Raw genomic sequence first — 17008 nt, forward strand, 5'->3', positions numbered from 1 at the left:
ACTATCTTTGGCATCGTCCCACGTATGAGAAGTGCTTAATGCCTGCTTCATCTTCACCGCGGGTCGGCTTGGCATTACACTATCTCCGGGATTGGCCCACGTATGGGGAGATTTTTGCTTACCACGCCAACGACACGAAAATTTCCTTGGACGGTAAAGGTACACTGTTTCTCTGTAAAAAATAATCGCCCTAAAAGTCCTAAAAGTACAACACAACGTGGCACTATGGGGTCTTGGGAGACTTGTCTAAAATGGGCATCAGTGGCAATATGCTAAACCTAATATAAAGCTATTTGTCCAATCGTACCTTCCTGGTAAAAATTGGCAATGTACTGTCTCGTCCATTTATACAGGAAACTGATGTACCCAGGGAGGCGTGCTCAGCTGCACACTCTTTATCTTTAAGATGACCACACTTTGTGCTTCATTACCACCGGTCATTTTTTATTCTGTCTACGTGGACGACATTCAAATAGGTTTCAAATGCTGTAACCTCGCAGTGTGCAAGAGACAAGTGCAGCATGGCTTGAACAAGATGTCCAAGTTGGGCAGACAAAAATGGATTTAAAATCAACCCTCACAAAAGTTATTGGGTTCTTTTTACAAGACAGAGAGGCCTGGTTCCAGATAGAACTGTGTGGACAACAAATACCTGTCAACAAAGAGCATAAATTTCTAGGTATTATACTTTACTCCAGGCTCACTTTCTTTATGCACATTAAATATCTTAAAGAAAAATGTCTAAAAACTATGAACTTACCGAAACTTCTATCCCACACTACATGGGGTAGTGACAGGAAGGGTTTAATGAATCTTTACAAGAGCCTAATTTGGTCACGCTTGAACTATGGTGCCGTCGTATATAACTCTGCTGCCCCAAGCATGCTAAAGATGCTAGATCCTGTACACCATCTACTGTATCTACTCGCATAATGATTGCACTTTCTTGTCAAAAAAATTGACGCAAATTCAGGAGTGCGATCATTACACGGGTTAAATTTCCCAGGAAAAAAAACATTTTCTTTTTTCATCCCGCACTTGCTGCGGGATGACAACGGGTCATCAAGCAGGCGGCTGCCGCTGTCAGTGTGGGACACCAAAACAAAAATGGCGGATGCATTTCCTAGAATCCGAATGCAATTCCTAGAACTTCAGTACAAGCACTCGTGCACTGAGTTCTACACAGATGCTTCCAAGTCACATGCCAGGGTGTCCTATGCAGCCGTCGATCCATCGTTCTCGGAATCCGATGTACTAAATCCGGAAACAAGTATCTTTATGGCCGAGGCCTACGCACTATTGTCGGCTGTAAAGCATACAAGGAAATCAAAACTCCAAAAAGGAGTTATATATACAGACTCCCTAAGCGTCATGAAGGCCTTGATGTCACTCTGTAAGCAGAAAAATCGAGTACTTACTGCACTCAATTCCTGCCTGTGTAGAGCTTATCTACCTAATCAGCATATCATTATATGCTGGGTGCCTGGCCATAGGGGCATCAAGGGTAACATTCTGGCGGACGAGATGGCCACGTCAATTGCATCGCATGCTTTTAATCCTACTGCTGTGGTCCCTGTCACAGATCTCAAGCCTTTCTTACGAAAGAAATTTCGAAACCATTGGCGGCAACGCATGTGGGACGCAGAAACAGATAATAAGCTGTGTGTGATAATGCCATATTTAGGTTATTGGCCTTCCACAACAAAATCATGGCGAGCAGATGTCCTATTCTGTCGGCTCAGAATAGGACACACATTTGGCACTCATAATTTTCTAGTTACTGGAAATGAACCTCCAACTTGTGGTAGATGTGTTGAGTGGCTGATCGTCCTTCACGTCCTCCTGGAGTGTCAGGAGGCCAAACCTGAGAGAAAGAAACATTTGCCTTTTGCATACCGTTATGGTGTCCCTCATCAGCCGGTTATGTTTCTTGGTCAAGAACTCCTCTTTAACACCAAAGCAGTCCTCGGTTTTTAACGCGATAGCGTTAAGGAGCTCGTGTCGCAGAAAAACCGGTGTCGTCGGCGTCGGCGTTTGCGGCGTTGACCGTGAGCGATAAATCACGGCAGGCGCTTCATAAATAAAAAGCAACTTCCAAGATTGGCCCGGTGGGAATCGAACCAGGGTCTCCGGAGTGTGAGACGGAGACGCTACCACTCAGCCACGAGCTCGATGCTTCCAAGTGCTGCAAACGCGCCTCTAGTGAATGCGGTGTTGCCTTCGAAACGAGCCGTGGAAAGTTATACTGCGGTGTATATCCGTAATTATGAACATGTAGCGTACAGAAGTCACAATTACACGAGTTGCGAAGTGCGTTTCCGCTGCATTTCTTCTGCGCTTTCCGCACACGCAGAGCCATCTTGCGGCAAACACAGAAGACCCCCTCCTCTCAATGTACGGCGCTGCCCCGACAGGAGGCGCGCCGCGCGCGCATTGGGACCGCTGCCAGGCGCGTCGCGGGACTCCCTCTCCCCTGACGACGCTTCGCCGTGCTCCCGGTTTAGATTACGATCTATCTCTCTGCCCGTGCCGATCACGACGTTTGGCTGGCGTAGATCGTTTCCCCTCCGAGACACCGAGTTCTTTGGTTCGTTTCGTTCGCTCAGGCGCACGTTTCGTTGCCGCGCCGAACGCAGCGTTGCTCGACGCTCACCGCGTGATAGGTGGTCGCTAAGTCCGATGCGGGGCGCATCGTAAGTGATCGCTGTGCCATAGCGCATTGTCTTACACCCCTTGGCGGGTCGACGGGAACGCTGTCGCGTCCCACTCTTGAAGGCGAAGCTTAAGCGTCCTCCAATTTTTTTAAGGTAGTTATCCTACATGTTATAAGTCCATTAAATTCGTAGCGCATCCTCTGGAAAGAGGATATGAATTTAATGGACTTATAATTGGTTTATATAGCTGTGATTGGTTGTGATAATGGTTGTGGATAATGGCTGTGATAATTGGTTTATATAGCACGTGCCTCCAGGCCCTTGTGTTTCAAGAGCTCTACCGAGGCAATTGTGCTCTAGCCAATTATAGCATCTGACATATTTTGTATATTGTATCATTCTTTCGCAATGTATCTTAATGCTCATAGTACACGTCATTTGTCATCGCCATGATCTTATTACACATAGATTTTACGGACTTTAGAGCGACTATTTTTAAGGCCCCTTTACAGCCACGTCACATCAACTTCATAGAACTCATAACTACACTGCAAACTCATTACCACGAGCATAACGCTCTTTGGCCATACCTAGCCCTTGCGCCAATAAACGCCTCACATTCATTCATTTCATTCACACATCACAGCATTATATAGGCCTTTTCTCGATGATCCCATGGGCACCGCCATGTTTGATCACATGCTGATGGATCTGTTGCTTGCCTCAGCTGCCTCTGTTGCCTCCATATTTGCAATGGTTGTGTATGGCGCCCCAGTGTCGCTCCGCGCTGTTTCGGCCGTAGACGGTAACTGGATGGATGACGCAAAGCTTTGGCCATTGCTTCAGAGGACATGTAAGCGCTTTCGGAATTCATTACGCCATGTCCAAACTGTGTGAGCAGCATGTACTCATACTAGAAGCTGGGCTAGAAATGTATTCCAAGCAGTCTAAATGTTCAGCTCATGAATTAAAACAGGATCAGTGTGTTTTTCTCTTTCATTATTTGGCAAACACCTTGAAGCAGCGGCTTGTCATGTTTCTGACTCTGTAATGTTTCTCGGTGTGGTCACCATCTGATTGTTTTTCTACCTAATTACTTGCAGGTTGCTCATTTGCGATAGATTTGTTTTTGCTATGCGTACAAGGGCTTGAAACGTAGATGTATACTTTGTAATAGCTTGTAGCAATGATGTATTATGCTAGTCACTCGCTTACTCTGCGGATCGTTGCAAAATGTTCAGCCTTGAATATTTGTGTGTTGTTGGTGTAATTGTAGTCATCGTCGCCCATGCTTTGGTGCCTTGATTCCAAGAGTGCATTCATTCACTTATGCCTTATATGTTGATGATAGAGTAGGCGTGACTTTGCATCTGAGTCGGGGTGAATATGTGTAGATAATGTCCTTAAAACTTACTATGCCAGGAAGCGGTGCTACTCCCTTTATCACTGTGTAACGAGCAGTACTCACTTTGGCAATGTTCCAGGACTGAAGTCCTTTCTTTGGAGGGTAGCAATACAAGGCTGGCAGATGAGTCAATTCTTTTATTTTCGAAAAAAGCCATGCATTGCTATGGGCCGAAAACACAGGCAGTCCAGTCCTTATGTAGCAGCAGTCCGTGAACTTGGCCACACATGTCCATTCTATTCCTAAAAATGCCACCCACAAATTCTGCAGCCAACTACTGCACACGTCTTCTCTCTGCCGTTTCGTGTTTTGCAGCATGAATTGAGCACAGTTCATTAGCCAACACTAGATTGCATTTTGGACTGCTGATGGCACAACAGTAAGACTGTTTTCATGGTCGGTTTTCGTGTTTTTGGTAATGGTTTCCTATTCGTATGCTTTCGCCGAGGCGACGTGCTACACACTGCCGAAAGCACCGTCTTATTCATCTAGAGCAAGAAATGCACATAACCTTTGAGGCTTTTTAAGAAGCATATGTTTTCAGAGAACTGTTGTGTTACTGGGATGTTGATACGAAGGGTAAACGTAACGAAAACATTAAGAACATGTACAAGTTAGCGTACACAGACTGCTTATTGTTACTCTACAGGCAGCCATGAGCAGATAGAAGTGGACAGTGACGCCATGTAATGCCTTCCTTGATGAAAATGGTTTAGGTTTATAGTGGGACATGTGGGTTCTACTTTTTTCTCCTGTACGGGTTCTACTTTTTTCTCCTGTACAAAATGCTGGTCAGCTTTCAGATTTGACTTTTCATGAACAATAGCTTTTCAATACAGTTAAGCCTCAATATAGTGAACTTCAATTTAACAAAATTTTCTATAGTATAACGAAGTAATTAACCTTTTATAACTTGTCCATTAAACAACATGTATTTAGAACCTCAATATAAGGAAGTATGTTTATGTACAATTTCAATATAACGAAATTTCATTGCTGACGCGGAGGAATACCAAGACATTAATAAACTGCTGTGGACGCAGTTGATCAACTGGTTGAATTACAAACAGCTGCTTGTGGAGGCACCTCTCAAATCGCATGCTCTGAGCGGCTGCCCAAGCGGAGTGGCGTCATGTTTGATAAGAAGTTCAAGTGCGAAAAGATGCTCTCGCGCCCTGCGTGCTGTGTACTTTGGGTGCGAGTGAAAGTGTACGAGGATGAGCCAAGAAGAAGGGGGGTTTGATAGCGCTGTCTTCCTGCATGAGCAAGGCTAAAGGGAGGAGCAGAGCGAGCTTGCATTAGTGCGATTGAGCGCGTAAGAAAAGATGGGGGGTGGGGGCATTTTGGCGAGCTGTCAGTGCAGATGAATGCATATTCAGCCCATGCGCCCTGTTTTAGAGGTAATCTGCTGCCTGTGCAAAGAGTGGGCTTGTCAAGATGGCAGGTCATCATGTATGCTGCTTTCCGAGACTTTTAGTACTGTAGGTTTTGCACTATCTTGAGTTTCATAGGTGTAGTGAAGCAAGAGTCAGACAAAGGCAGTCACTCTCTGCTGCTAGCGCTTTTCACGATAGCATTGTCCCACTGTGGGTGACGCTATCAGCCGTGGGGGCAGTGTGGAGGCAAAAGCATGGCTGGCTTCGCTTCGTACCACTGATGTGAAAGTATTGTCTACGCTGCATAAAATTGTTTTTCTTCGCCGACTCTCTATTTAATAAAATAAATTTTTTTCTCATTCAAATTAATTTTTTTTCCTATTGCCCGCTAGTTTGGAAAGTGTTGTAGCCCCTTCCATGTAAGAAAAATCCATCGGTGACTGTACTTATTTGCATAAAAGGTCGAATTTCAATACAACGAAATTTTTATATAAAAGAAAGCAAATTGTCGAATTTACAGACCCATATTGAGCTTTAACTGTAACACTCATAATGCTTTGGACAGTGCGATCCGTTACCTTGTTTTGTCCATCATAGTGTGAAGTATTTATGCTTTCCTTTATTTTTGGGGACAGTTGCCAACCAAAGACTTCAATTGATTTCTTTCAGAAAATGTTGATTGGACTGGCTCGTGATCTACGTGGCCTGGTGTTTGCCTTCAATACAAAAACCAGCTACATGATGCTGTTTGAATGGATGTATCCTTTCCGTTTAGGCATATATTGATATATACCATATATATTGATATATTGATATATAGTGTGAGAGGGAACACTGAATTTGTTTCCAAGCTGTGATTCCTCATGACTTGTGGATTTGAAGCTGAGATGTGAATGTTTATTGAGGGGCCCTCCCAGGCCTCGTCCCCAGCTTGCACCTGATGATGGCCTTTTGCCAAGCTCAATTTATGTAAACCAGTGCCATGGTGGCAACATAACAGACATGGCTAACGCACCAGAGCTACTTTCCCACTCAAACAGGGCTCTCACCAGGAGTCAAGTCCCATGCATGAGCACACGTCACCAGAACGTGCACTGATTGGCCTCCCCGTAATCGTCCCTAGGGAGCCTCTACCCAAGCTCTGAACTGCTGAGTGCTTCCTCACTACAGGCCTACTATGTTAGTTAAGTAGGACCTTCGACTTCTCTTGCTCAATGGGTTGCTATCTGATTGGCCTAGCGCACTGGCAGTGTGTACTCAATTTGGTCTTGTAGTGAGCCTTTGCCCACAAGCCACTGGTGTTGCACTGTGGTGCATATTGTGTGAATAAACCTTAATTTGGTGGTGATTGGGCTCATGGGCCCTCTCTGCACCACTTTGGAGAGTTCATGAACCCTGCCCTAGCTTCTTTTGTGCACTGTGGAGTCGAGGAGCATCATGCTATTTTATAGCGAAACTGTCTATGGCTAGGATCTCTGGATTTTTTTGCATCTGTCATGTGGACAGAAAGCCCAGTGGGCCGAACTTGGCAGCAGTGCAGGGCCAGGAGCAATGGCTCATACCCCCCCCCCCCCCCCCCCCGTAAGGCAGAGGCATGAAGCAAACATACAGCACAGCTTTCGTTTCAATATGAAACGCACAAATAAAAACGCCTGTCAAACCGCATGATTGATGAGGCATGCACACTTCCGCATTGATCAACGTACGTTGCTGCCAATCCCTTGCCAGTGCTTGTCGGAGACTTTAACGTAGACATCTCAAAACCAGAATCAAAGCAGTGGTTCACCCACTTTGTGGAAGGCTTTGGCCTCGGTTACTTCAACAATCCAATAACTAACCACCGTGCACGAGTCATGCATCTATTTAACTTTGGCCAAAAACATTTTTCAAATAAGAAGGAAAACATCTGTGTATATCACAGTGACCACAAAGCAATTATAGCAGTAATTTCAAAGTATTAAATAAAATAAAGGTTTTGTGAACTGCATTGAGACATGTGTTTGTGTCATATATCACTTTGAAGAGCCGTGCGTTTAATGGGCGCACATCATGTGATCAATATTCGACAAGTTGCCCTACATTAGGTGCAACATATCTACAGCTTCATTGACAAACCAGCTGCACTGACCAACCAGCTTCACTGACTAACCACCTTCACAGGAGTGGATTTGCGGAGATTTTCCTGGCCCTCACTCGTAGGGTAAGGCTCGTGCAAACCCATCTCCGCAGTACCAGGTAGTTTTCCCACCAGATGCTTTGTCTTATGAAACACTTATGCTCAGTACAGATTTGAAGATGCCATTGCCTTTGAAGTGCACAATGGATGTTCCCTGTCATGTTGCTCCTAGAAGAACATGCATGTTTATTTGTTAAATTTAACAAATAAACACTGCCAAATTTACACAATGTGAATGTGGCAGTTTTACCGCACAACCTCAAGAGAGATGGAAGCAGTAGTCTGTTGAATATGCTGTAGACTTGTGATGGCACTTGTCAGCATTTTTATCTCTACATACCCTTGTCTTAATCCTGCCAAAGGTGCAACAATATCCTTGACAGTGTGCACAGCTATCCAGCATATTTCCCAATTCTGCACCGGGCGTTGGAGCTGTGGTACCATGATCCAAGTGTGAGCACACCAGTGCTGAAACTTGTGGCAGAACTTGTACAGAATCGATCCCAACGTCTTCACTTTGATGTTTCCTCACCCAATGGCATTTTGTTATTTCGTGAAACATCTCGAACGATGGTTTTATATGGTAAGTTTAAGTTCTCAAGTGCTTTTTTCATCTTATAATTTTTTTATGATATTAAATCATCAATTTGCTTATTCAGGCACGTGCATCCTGACACTGGGTCAAATTCCAAAGGACCAAGTGTACAAGCTGAAGTATCCTTTGTGTGTGTGTGTTCGTGTTTTTTTTTTAATCCCCCGAATCGTTCAAGATTGTTTTATCCCTTTTATGGATCTACTTTTTGCATGTTTTAGGTAAGTGATGGCACCTCTGCTCCACACTGCTAATGTGAATCTGTGTTGAGACAATTTAGCTTTATTTGGCTTTTGATCAATTAATGGCTCTTAAGTGGTTAGACTACTACTCAGCAGTTTAAAACTTAGCAAGCTGAGCTTGTTGGTAGGCTCCTGGTGACCAAGTGAAGCATGGCGTCTGCTCAAGTATGGCTTTGGACAGTACTAATTAGTTTGTGTAAGTTTCGATGCCTCACATTCATAACAACTGGCTTTCTTTTTTTTTTTTAAGCAGCTTTATTTTGTAAATGCAAAATATTTTATTGTGAGAGAAAAAAAAAAGTGTGAGGTTGTTTTAGGTAGCAGTGCTCTAAGATGTTGCTGTAAAGAGACCGAGTTCGGTTTGCTTTAACTTATCCTGATGGATTAAATGCTATCTTACTCTTTTTTTTGTTTTTTAAAGCCTGGTGCTTGTTGCAGATTTGCACTTGCAAATCATCAGAGGAAACCCTGCTAAAGCAAAGATTTTCCTGATGTGCTATTCAGATTGAAGGGCATAGCCATCTGCTTTAGTATGCTGAAGAGTGCGCTGTGTGGAGGTTATGTAAATTTAGGTAAGCACTGTGAGTTTGTGTTTGGCAAAATTTTTTTCAACTGTATGTAAACTGAAGTTTTGTTGTGTCTGTACACATTTCAGGTGTTTTTTCCCTGTATGGAGATTCTGCATTGGATGATGCCTTGGGGATCTTTGTTAAACTGCTGCTTTCAATTCCTCAGTCAGACTTATTGGTGAGCAGAATAACACACTCCAAATCAGTTTCATGCAGCTGTGGATGTCTCATACTGCTATCATAATTCCTTTTCTCTATTATGGAATTGTCATCTGTTACTGTTTTATCTTGTCCTTCATCTTTTGCCACTCCACTTATGTACGTGCACTGTGTGCAATGTTCCTTCGTGAAATATTTGGGCTGCAGTGTTAGAGGAATTCTAACACACATTTTTATTCTTTTTAATGGGCATTTTTGGTGACTATTTAGGTGTATGTATTAATACTAATTTTGTATTGTATATTGTCCTGAGCTTTTTGGTCATGTCCGCCATTTTCTCGACTGAGGATTGTATAGATTTTCAGCGGAAAATTTTAGAGATTGATGTCTGCGCTCCCCATCTATGCCATCAGGCAGGTGTTTTCTATTTGCCAGACTATGCTTGTTTGCTATGGCCTCATAGGAGGGAGAAGCACTGTTGGTGCCAGCAATGTGTGAGACTATCTTCAAACGGTGTGTGCAGGACTGCTATTGCCATAAGTGTCTGTGTTGAGTTTATCTGCTAGCATAAACATTTTTGTAGCTTGTGATGTGATGCAGAGTTTAGAATTCATTGTAGTTGGACACATCGTCTTGCAATGTCACTACTGGCACGTCTGTTCTCACTCTGTACCTGTTCTAATGTCACTACTGATGCGATAAGTAGCAGCGTTGTGGTCTTTCTATACACGTTTGTTGCTGTAGTGTTTTTTTTTTCTTATTTAAATTGCTCTGTTTTAATTTATTTTGAATACCTGCCAGGAGCAGTCACAAAACCTAAAGGCCATCTCCCTGACAAAAGAAATTTCTTCAGTGCCCTTTAGATTTAGATGCGAATTACTTAGGTGAAATTTCGTAATCAATCATTGTTTAAGTTGTCTTCTTGTGTGTAAAGTGCTTGCACAGCTACTATGAAAGCAGGTAGTTGTAAATGACTCATTTTTGCCTTTGTACTCAAGGAAATTTGGACAGCACATGCCCTGTGTCTCTTTCATGTCTAGGTTTCCTTGAGTGCTGAACATAAGTGACAACCTGGTTTATGTGACCTTACACTACACATTTTACTGCCTAGTCATATTTGCCTTATTGTCTTGTTTGTGTGCTCCATACAGCAGTGATGTTGTTCTTGTGCACATACTTATAAAAGGCAGTTATTTTTATCAGTCATCAGAAAATGTTTTCGTACCATCAGTACAGATAAAAAGTGTCACCATGAACAAACTTATTTTCAGCAATGAGTGGAGAGTGGCTCATGCATTTGTAGAAGTGTTGTGAAATCAGTTGCAAAGGGCTTTACAATAGTATTTTAGCAGATGGTGCATGTAGCATACAAAGGGCATCGGTTGTATGTTTTTCAAATTTAAAATTGGAATCGCTATTGAAGCAGTCTGCTTGTTGTTCATGCAGTCCAAAATTTGACAGAATGCATGTTATTTGTTTATTAAGACACATAGAAATCTCATTACTAACAAGTTTTTACATCCAACATCCTGCACCGAGTAGGTTGACAGTTGTGATGGGCCACACAGAGCAGCTGTGTACTCTGTGTGTTCCTGTAGCATGTTTGATACACCACAATGTTACGCGAAGGACGAGTCAGTAAGACAAGCAACTATCTACAGTATATATTTACAATAGTGGTTGCAGTGCTGACCAGTTAGATTCACAGCGTGAGCCCAGTTCGTTCTTCGTCTTCTTTTCTCAAGTGATGGCGCCCAGGCGCTTCGTTCAATCAATCAAATACCACACGCGTGTAGCAATATTGTCTTTGTAATAAGAATTGCACAACACTTGGGGGAATAGTGTGCACAAGTCTTTATTATCATTGCCTCATTTCCCCGCAGGGGCGTCTGCGTCAGCAGGCGTTTGGTGTGTTGCGACACCACGTACCCGAGCACACGAGGGTTGGACCCTCCCGCGTGTAGCCGTGCGCGGCTTAGCCGTGTCCGGGGAAAGGGGGATCCTGGGGGTTGAGCCGATGCCGGGTGTTCGGACCTTTAAGGCCCCCCGGCGGAGGCAACACGCCTCTTTGGCCTCTGCTTCATGTAGACGGCACCCCTGGACTGACCCACCCGGGGGAAATCGGCAGTCGCCTTTTCCTGTCTCTCTCTACCCTCATCTTCGCCTTTTTCTTCTACTTTTAATCTTTCCTGTCCTCTCATCTTTTCCATTCACTTCAAATTTTCCTGGCGGCAAGGGTTAACCTGGTGTGGCTGTCCTACCTTGGGTATACCATATTGGGTTATAGTAACGGCATACTGCTGGCGCTGTGCAGACTTGGTTACATGTTCTGCCACGTCCCCTTGTTGGGCTCCGTGGTGGGTGGCAGACGCCGTTGCCGAACAACTTACTTTTTCCCATGGGATCCTCGAACCCGTTTTCACCCGATCGTGCCTCGAAAAGGGTATGCATCGACGCAACCTCGCTATTTATTCCCAAAAACAAAGAAACTTTCCCGAAATTCCACGTACTTCACTGTGAACAATTATCTACTAAAGCTAGAGTAATCTCACCATTTCTTGTCGCCAAGTGCCTAAAAGAGACCATTGGAGCTGGTTACAAAGTAACAAAGATGGCAAGTGTGGATTTGCTCCTCGAACTAAAGGACAAGGAACAATACAACAGACTTGCACACCTCGTAGCCTTTGGTAACATCCCTGTTTCTGTCAGCGCACATCGAACTATGAACACAGTCAAAGGCTTAGTTTCAGATGAAGACCTAATGACACTGAATGAAGAAGAACTCCTGGATGGATGGAAGGACCAAGGCGTAATCTATGTGCAGTGCATCAAAATCAGACGGAATGACAATGAAATCCCAACAAAGCATTTAATACTCACTTTCAGCTCAACTACTTTACCCGAGACTCTTGAAACCGGCTATGTAAGACTACATGTTCGACCCTACATTCCTAACCCGCGACGTTGCTTCAAATGTCAGAGATTTGGTCACGCATCCCAGAGCTGCCGAGTACAGCTTATGTGCGCAAAGTGCGGCGCAACCGGTCACTCTGCTGACGACTGCAATAATGAGGTGCATTGTGTGAACTGCGACGGCAGTCACCCTGCGTACTCCAGAGCTTGTCCAGCCTGGAAGAAAGAAAAAGAAATAATTACAGTAAAATTTAAGGAGAACATCACATTCCGTGAAGCAAGACAAAGGGTCTCTTCGTTATTTTCGCTGAAAACATCTTTCGCTTAAGTGGTGCAACGGGGGGCGGCACCACAACGGCCTCTGGCGGCAGCCCGGACCACGCTTAGCGTGCCGAGGCTAACGCCACCCGCCCCTATGGTGGGAGCAGCGAACGCTGCCCTGCCATCTCTCAAAGTGTCCACACCAGCTGCCCCTTCAAGCTCCGGCAGCAGCCAGGGCACCGCAGAGGCCACAGGGGTCCTGTTGACCTACGGCCCCGTGGGGACGAAGACTCCGTCGCTTGAGACGAAGTCTACGCGACGCACACATCGCTCTCTGGAGCGGGTGTCCCGTGCCTCGCAAGAGGCTATGGACACCAGTCCAAGCCAAACGGCGCAAGTAGCGCCGAAGGAGCGGCGAGGTTCTCTTGACCCCTCCAAAAAGGACAAAACACCAATTACAGGGCCTAACAAAGGCCCTGTAAAGTAATGTCATTCTCCTCTCTCTTGAGACACACAGCACAACCTTCTTTTTCAACATGGATGACATCATACAATGGAATATCAGAGGATTATTAAGAAACCTACAAGACATCCAAGAAATTCTCTGTAAGTTTAAACCTAAAGTGCTGTGTGTGCAAGAAACCCACCTGACTTCCAAGCACACTAACTTCCTCCGACAATACATGACTTTCCGGAAAGACCGCGAGGATGCTGTTGCATCATCTGGCGGTGTAGCTATCATTGCTGATAGAAGTGTAGTGTGTCAGCATTTGAGGCTCCAAACGGCCCTTGAGGCCGTGGCCGTTCGAGCCGTACTTTTAAATAAACTCATTACCATCTGCTCTTTGTACATACCACCACATTATCAGCTTCACAGACGCGACTTAGAATCATTAATAGATGAGCTCCCGGAGCCCTATATGATTCTCGGTGATTTTAATGCACACAGTAGTTTGTGGGGCAATTCACGCTGTGATGCGCGAGGTTGCATCATTGAACAGGTGCTTTTTTCCCCCGGAACATGTCTCTTGAACACGAAGGAGCCCACATATTTTAACCTAGCCAACAAGTCATACTCTGCCATAGATCTTAGCATTTTATTGCCGACGCTTTTACCATATTTTAAATGGAATGTGCTTAACAACCCATATGGGAGTGACCACTTCCCAATAATCCTAACTACGCCGAAACAAGATCAACTTCCCCTGCAGGTCCCTCAGTGGAAGATTGACACAGCTGATTGGGAACGGTACCGAACTTTTACACGCATGACTTGGACTGAGATGTCTGGTATAACCATAGATGATGCTGTTGCATATTTTACAGCTTTTATACTGGATGCCGCCTGTAAATGTATTACTCAAGCGAGCGGCATGGGTTCCAAGCGGCGTGTTCCCTGGTGGAACGATGCATGTAGGCAAGCACGGAGGAAGCAGAACAAAGCGTGGGCGCTGCTTCGCGATTCGCCAACAGCAGAAAACTTGGAAAACTTTAAGCGTGTTAAATCCCAGGCAAGGAGAACGCGCCGACAAGCAAGACGAGAGAGCTGGGCAAAGTTTATATCAAGCATTAACTCGTATACAGATGAGAGAAAAGTCTGGAATAGAGTGAAGAAAGTTAATGGGCACCAAACGTATTTTTTACCTCTAGTTAATAGCCGCGGAGAAAGCCTTGAAGACCAAGCCAACTTTCTCGGTGCACATTTTGAATACATATCGAGCTCTTTACACTACTCCGAAACATTCCTAAAATACAAAACACAAATAGAACAGCAAAGATTAGAAAGAAAATCTGCTAAAAGTGCGGCGTACAGCGATCCATTTTGTATAGCAGAACTGCAGGCAGCACTAAACTGTTGTAATACATCCGCCCCAGGTTCAGACCGCGTAATATATGAGATGTTAAAACAACTACCATCCAAAACGCAGAAAACCCTCCTTTACCTATACAACGTTATATGGTCTTCCGGCGAGATCCCCTCTGTTTGGAAGGAGGCTATTGTAATTCCAATTCTGAAGCACGGGAAGGATCCTTCCTCTGTATCAAGTTACCGACCTATAGCGCTAACAAGTTGCCTCTGCAAAGTATTCGAAAAAATGATTAACTGTCGCCTACTACATATCCTCGAATCAAATAAATTCCTCGACCCATACCAGTGCGGGTTTCGCGAGGGTCGATCCACCAGTGACCATCTCATACGTATCGAGGCACGTATCCGTGTAGCTTTTGTTCATAAGCAGTTTTTTTTATCAGTATTCTTAGATATGGAGAAAGCTTATGATACTGCGTGGCGGTTTGGGATATTGAGAGACTTCTCACAGTTAGGTATACACAGCAATATGTTTAGTGTTATTGAAAGCTATCTGTCTAATCGCACATTCCGTGTTCGAGTGGGCAATGTTCTGTCACGGAAATTTGTACAGGAAACAGGAGTGCCACAGGGTGGTGTGCGCAGCTGCACGCTCTTCATAGTAAAAATGAATTCTCTTCGTCTACACATACCACGTAACATCTTCTATTCAACATATGTTGACGATGTGCAGATAGGATTCCAATCAAGTTCTCTTGCAATCTGTGAGCGACAGGTCCAGCTTGGCCTTAATAAGGTCTCCAAATGGGCTGACGAGAACGGGTTCAGACTGAACCCACAAAAAAGCACGTGTCGTTTTCTCGAGAAAAAGAGGCCTGCACGCTGATCCTGAAATTCTGTTGCATGGTGAGCGTCTGCCTGTAAACAAGGAACATAAATTTTTAGGCATAATTTTAGACGCGAAATTAACCTTTGTACCGCACATAAAGTATCTTAAAATCAAATGTATGAAAACAATGAATATCTTAAAGGTGCTCTCACGCACAACCTGGGGCAGTGATAGAAAATGTCTCATGAACTTGTATAAAAGCCTCATACGCACACGACTAGACTAGGGAGCCATAGTCTACCAGTCGGCTACTCCAACTGCTCTAAAGATGCTAGACCCTGTCCACCACTTAGGAATTCGCCTGTCCACAGGTGCCTTTAGAACAAGCCCAGTGGAAAGTCTGTACGTTGAATCAGATGAATGGTCACTTCAACTACAGAGAACATACTCGTCTTTCATGTATTTTCTTAGAGTAAATGGAAACAGTCAGCACCCCGCGTATTACACCATAAACGATTTGTCCAGTTGTCAACTTTTTCACAACCGGCCCACAGTGGCAAAGCCTTTCTCACTGCGTGTCAGAGACATCGCTGAAGAAACAAGTTTTCCCCTGCTTGAATACCACCTTATGTCCCCTGCTATACGGCCCCCACCGTGGCAGTGGCAACCAATAGAGTGTGATACATCCTTCATAACTGTTACAAAGCGCGCTCCTCTTGCGCATATACGAATGTACTTCCTGGAATTACAACACAAATACTCCTGTCCTGAATTCTTTACAGATGCATCAAAGTGTAATTCTGGCGTATCTTACGCAGCAGTCGGTCCATCCTTTTCGGATACCAGTGTTCTGCACACGAGCACAAGTATCTTTACAGCAGAGGCCTATGCCATATTGGCTGCCGTTAAACACATTAAAGAATTGAATATCCCAAAGGCAGTTATATATACAGACTCTTTGAGTGTCGTAAACGCATTGAAAACTGTGAAGAAATATCAAAATCCTATAATTGTATCTCTCTATTCAGCATTATGCACCACCTATGCGTCCAGGCAGCATATCGTAGTATGCTGGGTGCCGGGGCACCGCAAGATTGAAGGAAACGTGTTGGCTGACCAGCTAGCCACATCCGTCCATGCGAACGCTGCAGACATTTCCACGACTGTCCCTGTAATGGACCTTAAGCCCTCTATAAGGAAAACGCTCAGGGCTTTCTGGCAGCGGTTGTGGGATAAAGAAACAGAAAATAAACTGCATGTTATCACGCCATATTTTGGCAACTGGCCGCCGGTATCAAAGAACCGTCACACGGAAGTAATACTTTGCAGACTTAGAATAGGACGCACATACAGTACACACGCATACCTCTTGTCAGGTGGCGATCCACCCATATGTGATAAGTGTAGTGAGCCACTTACAGTGCTTCACATCCTGGTGCAATGCAGAGAATTAGATGCAAATAGGAAAAAGCATTTTCCATTACCTCACCGGCAACAAATTCCACTTCCTCCCCAAATGATTATAGGTATGGAACCTCTCTTTAAACATCAATCACTGTTTCAATTTTTAAAAGCTGTACACAGTTTTCATACTATAGCCCCAGGAAATCCACAGCACAGCCTCTTAACAGAGGTTTCTGCTGCGGTAGCTGCATTGAAAGAAAGCACCTGCCTCCCAGTCTTTGGGCTCAAAGGCTTTAAGGAGACATATGTGCTATTTCCATATTCATGCATTTTAGCTCCATGATCACTTGTCACTCGTCCTATACCCAGAGACCACTCCACGTATCACTGTCATAATTTTATACCTATATATCGTTTTATGCTTCTACGATAGCGACTCATTTTAGGCCACTTTACAGCCATGTTTCACCCCACCATCGTAACTCACCAATCAGCGCTTAACACATCATTATCAGTCATGGCGCTCTTTGGCCACACCTGGCCCTTGCGCCACTAAACAACACACATCCATCCACGTCCATCATTGCCTCCTTTAAAATTTCATTACTTATGCCGAGT

At 44.4% G+C, this 17008-nt stretch overlaps 1 protein-coding gene across 4 annotated transcripts in view; it reads left to right on the plus strand.

Moving 5' to 3' along the window:
* The window catches only part of Ranbp16 (Ran-binding protein 16), a 109943-nt gene that overhangs the window by 74041 nt on the left and 18894 nt on the right, over positions 1–17008 (plus strand). For 2 of the 4 annotated variants that reach the window (XM_065431467.1, XM_065431468.1), the window contains exons 15-19: positions 6105–6193; positions 8004–8194; positions 8271–8325; positions 8950–9017; positions 9101–9192. In XM_065431467.1, the coding sequence (XP_065287539.1) occupies positions 6105–6193; positions 8004–8194; positions 8271–8325; positions 8950–9017; positions 9101–9192 (495 nt within the window). Of the gene's footprint in view, positions 1–6104; positions 6194–8003; positions 8195–8270; positions 8425–8866; positions 9018–9100; positions 9193–17008 lie in introns of those variants that run through there. The other 2 variants (XM_065431470.1, XM_065431471.1) reach the window with 2 other exon arrangements.

This window comes from Dermacentor albipictus, chromosome 1 (assembly GCF_038994185.2).
Source record: "Dermacentor albipictus isolate Rhodes 1998 colony chromosome 1, USDA_Dalb.pri_finalv2, whole genome shotgun sequence".
NCBI lineage: Eukaryota > Metazoa > Arthropoda > Arachnida > Ixodida > Ixodidae > Dermacentor > Dermacentor albipictus.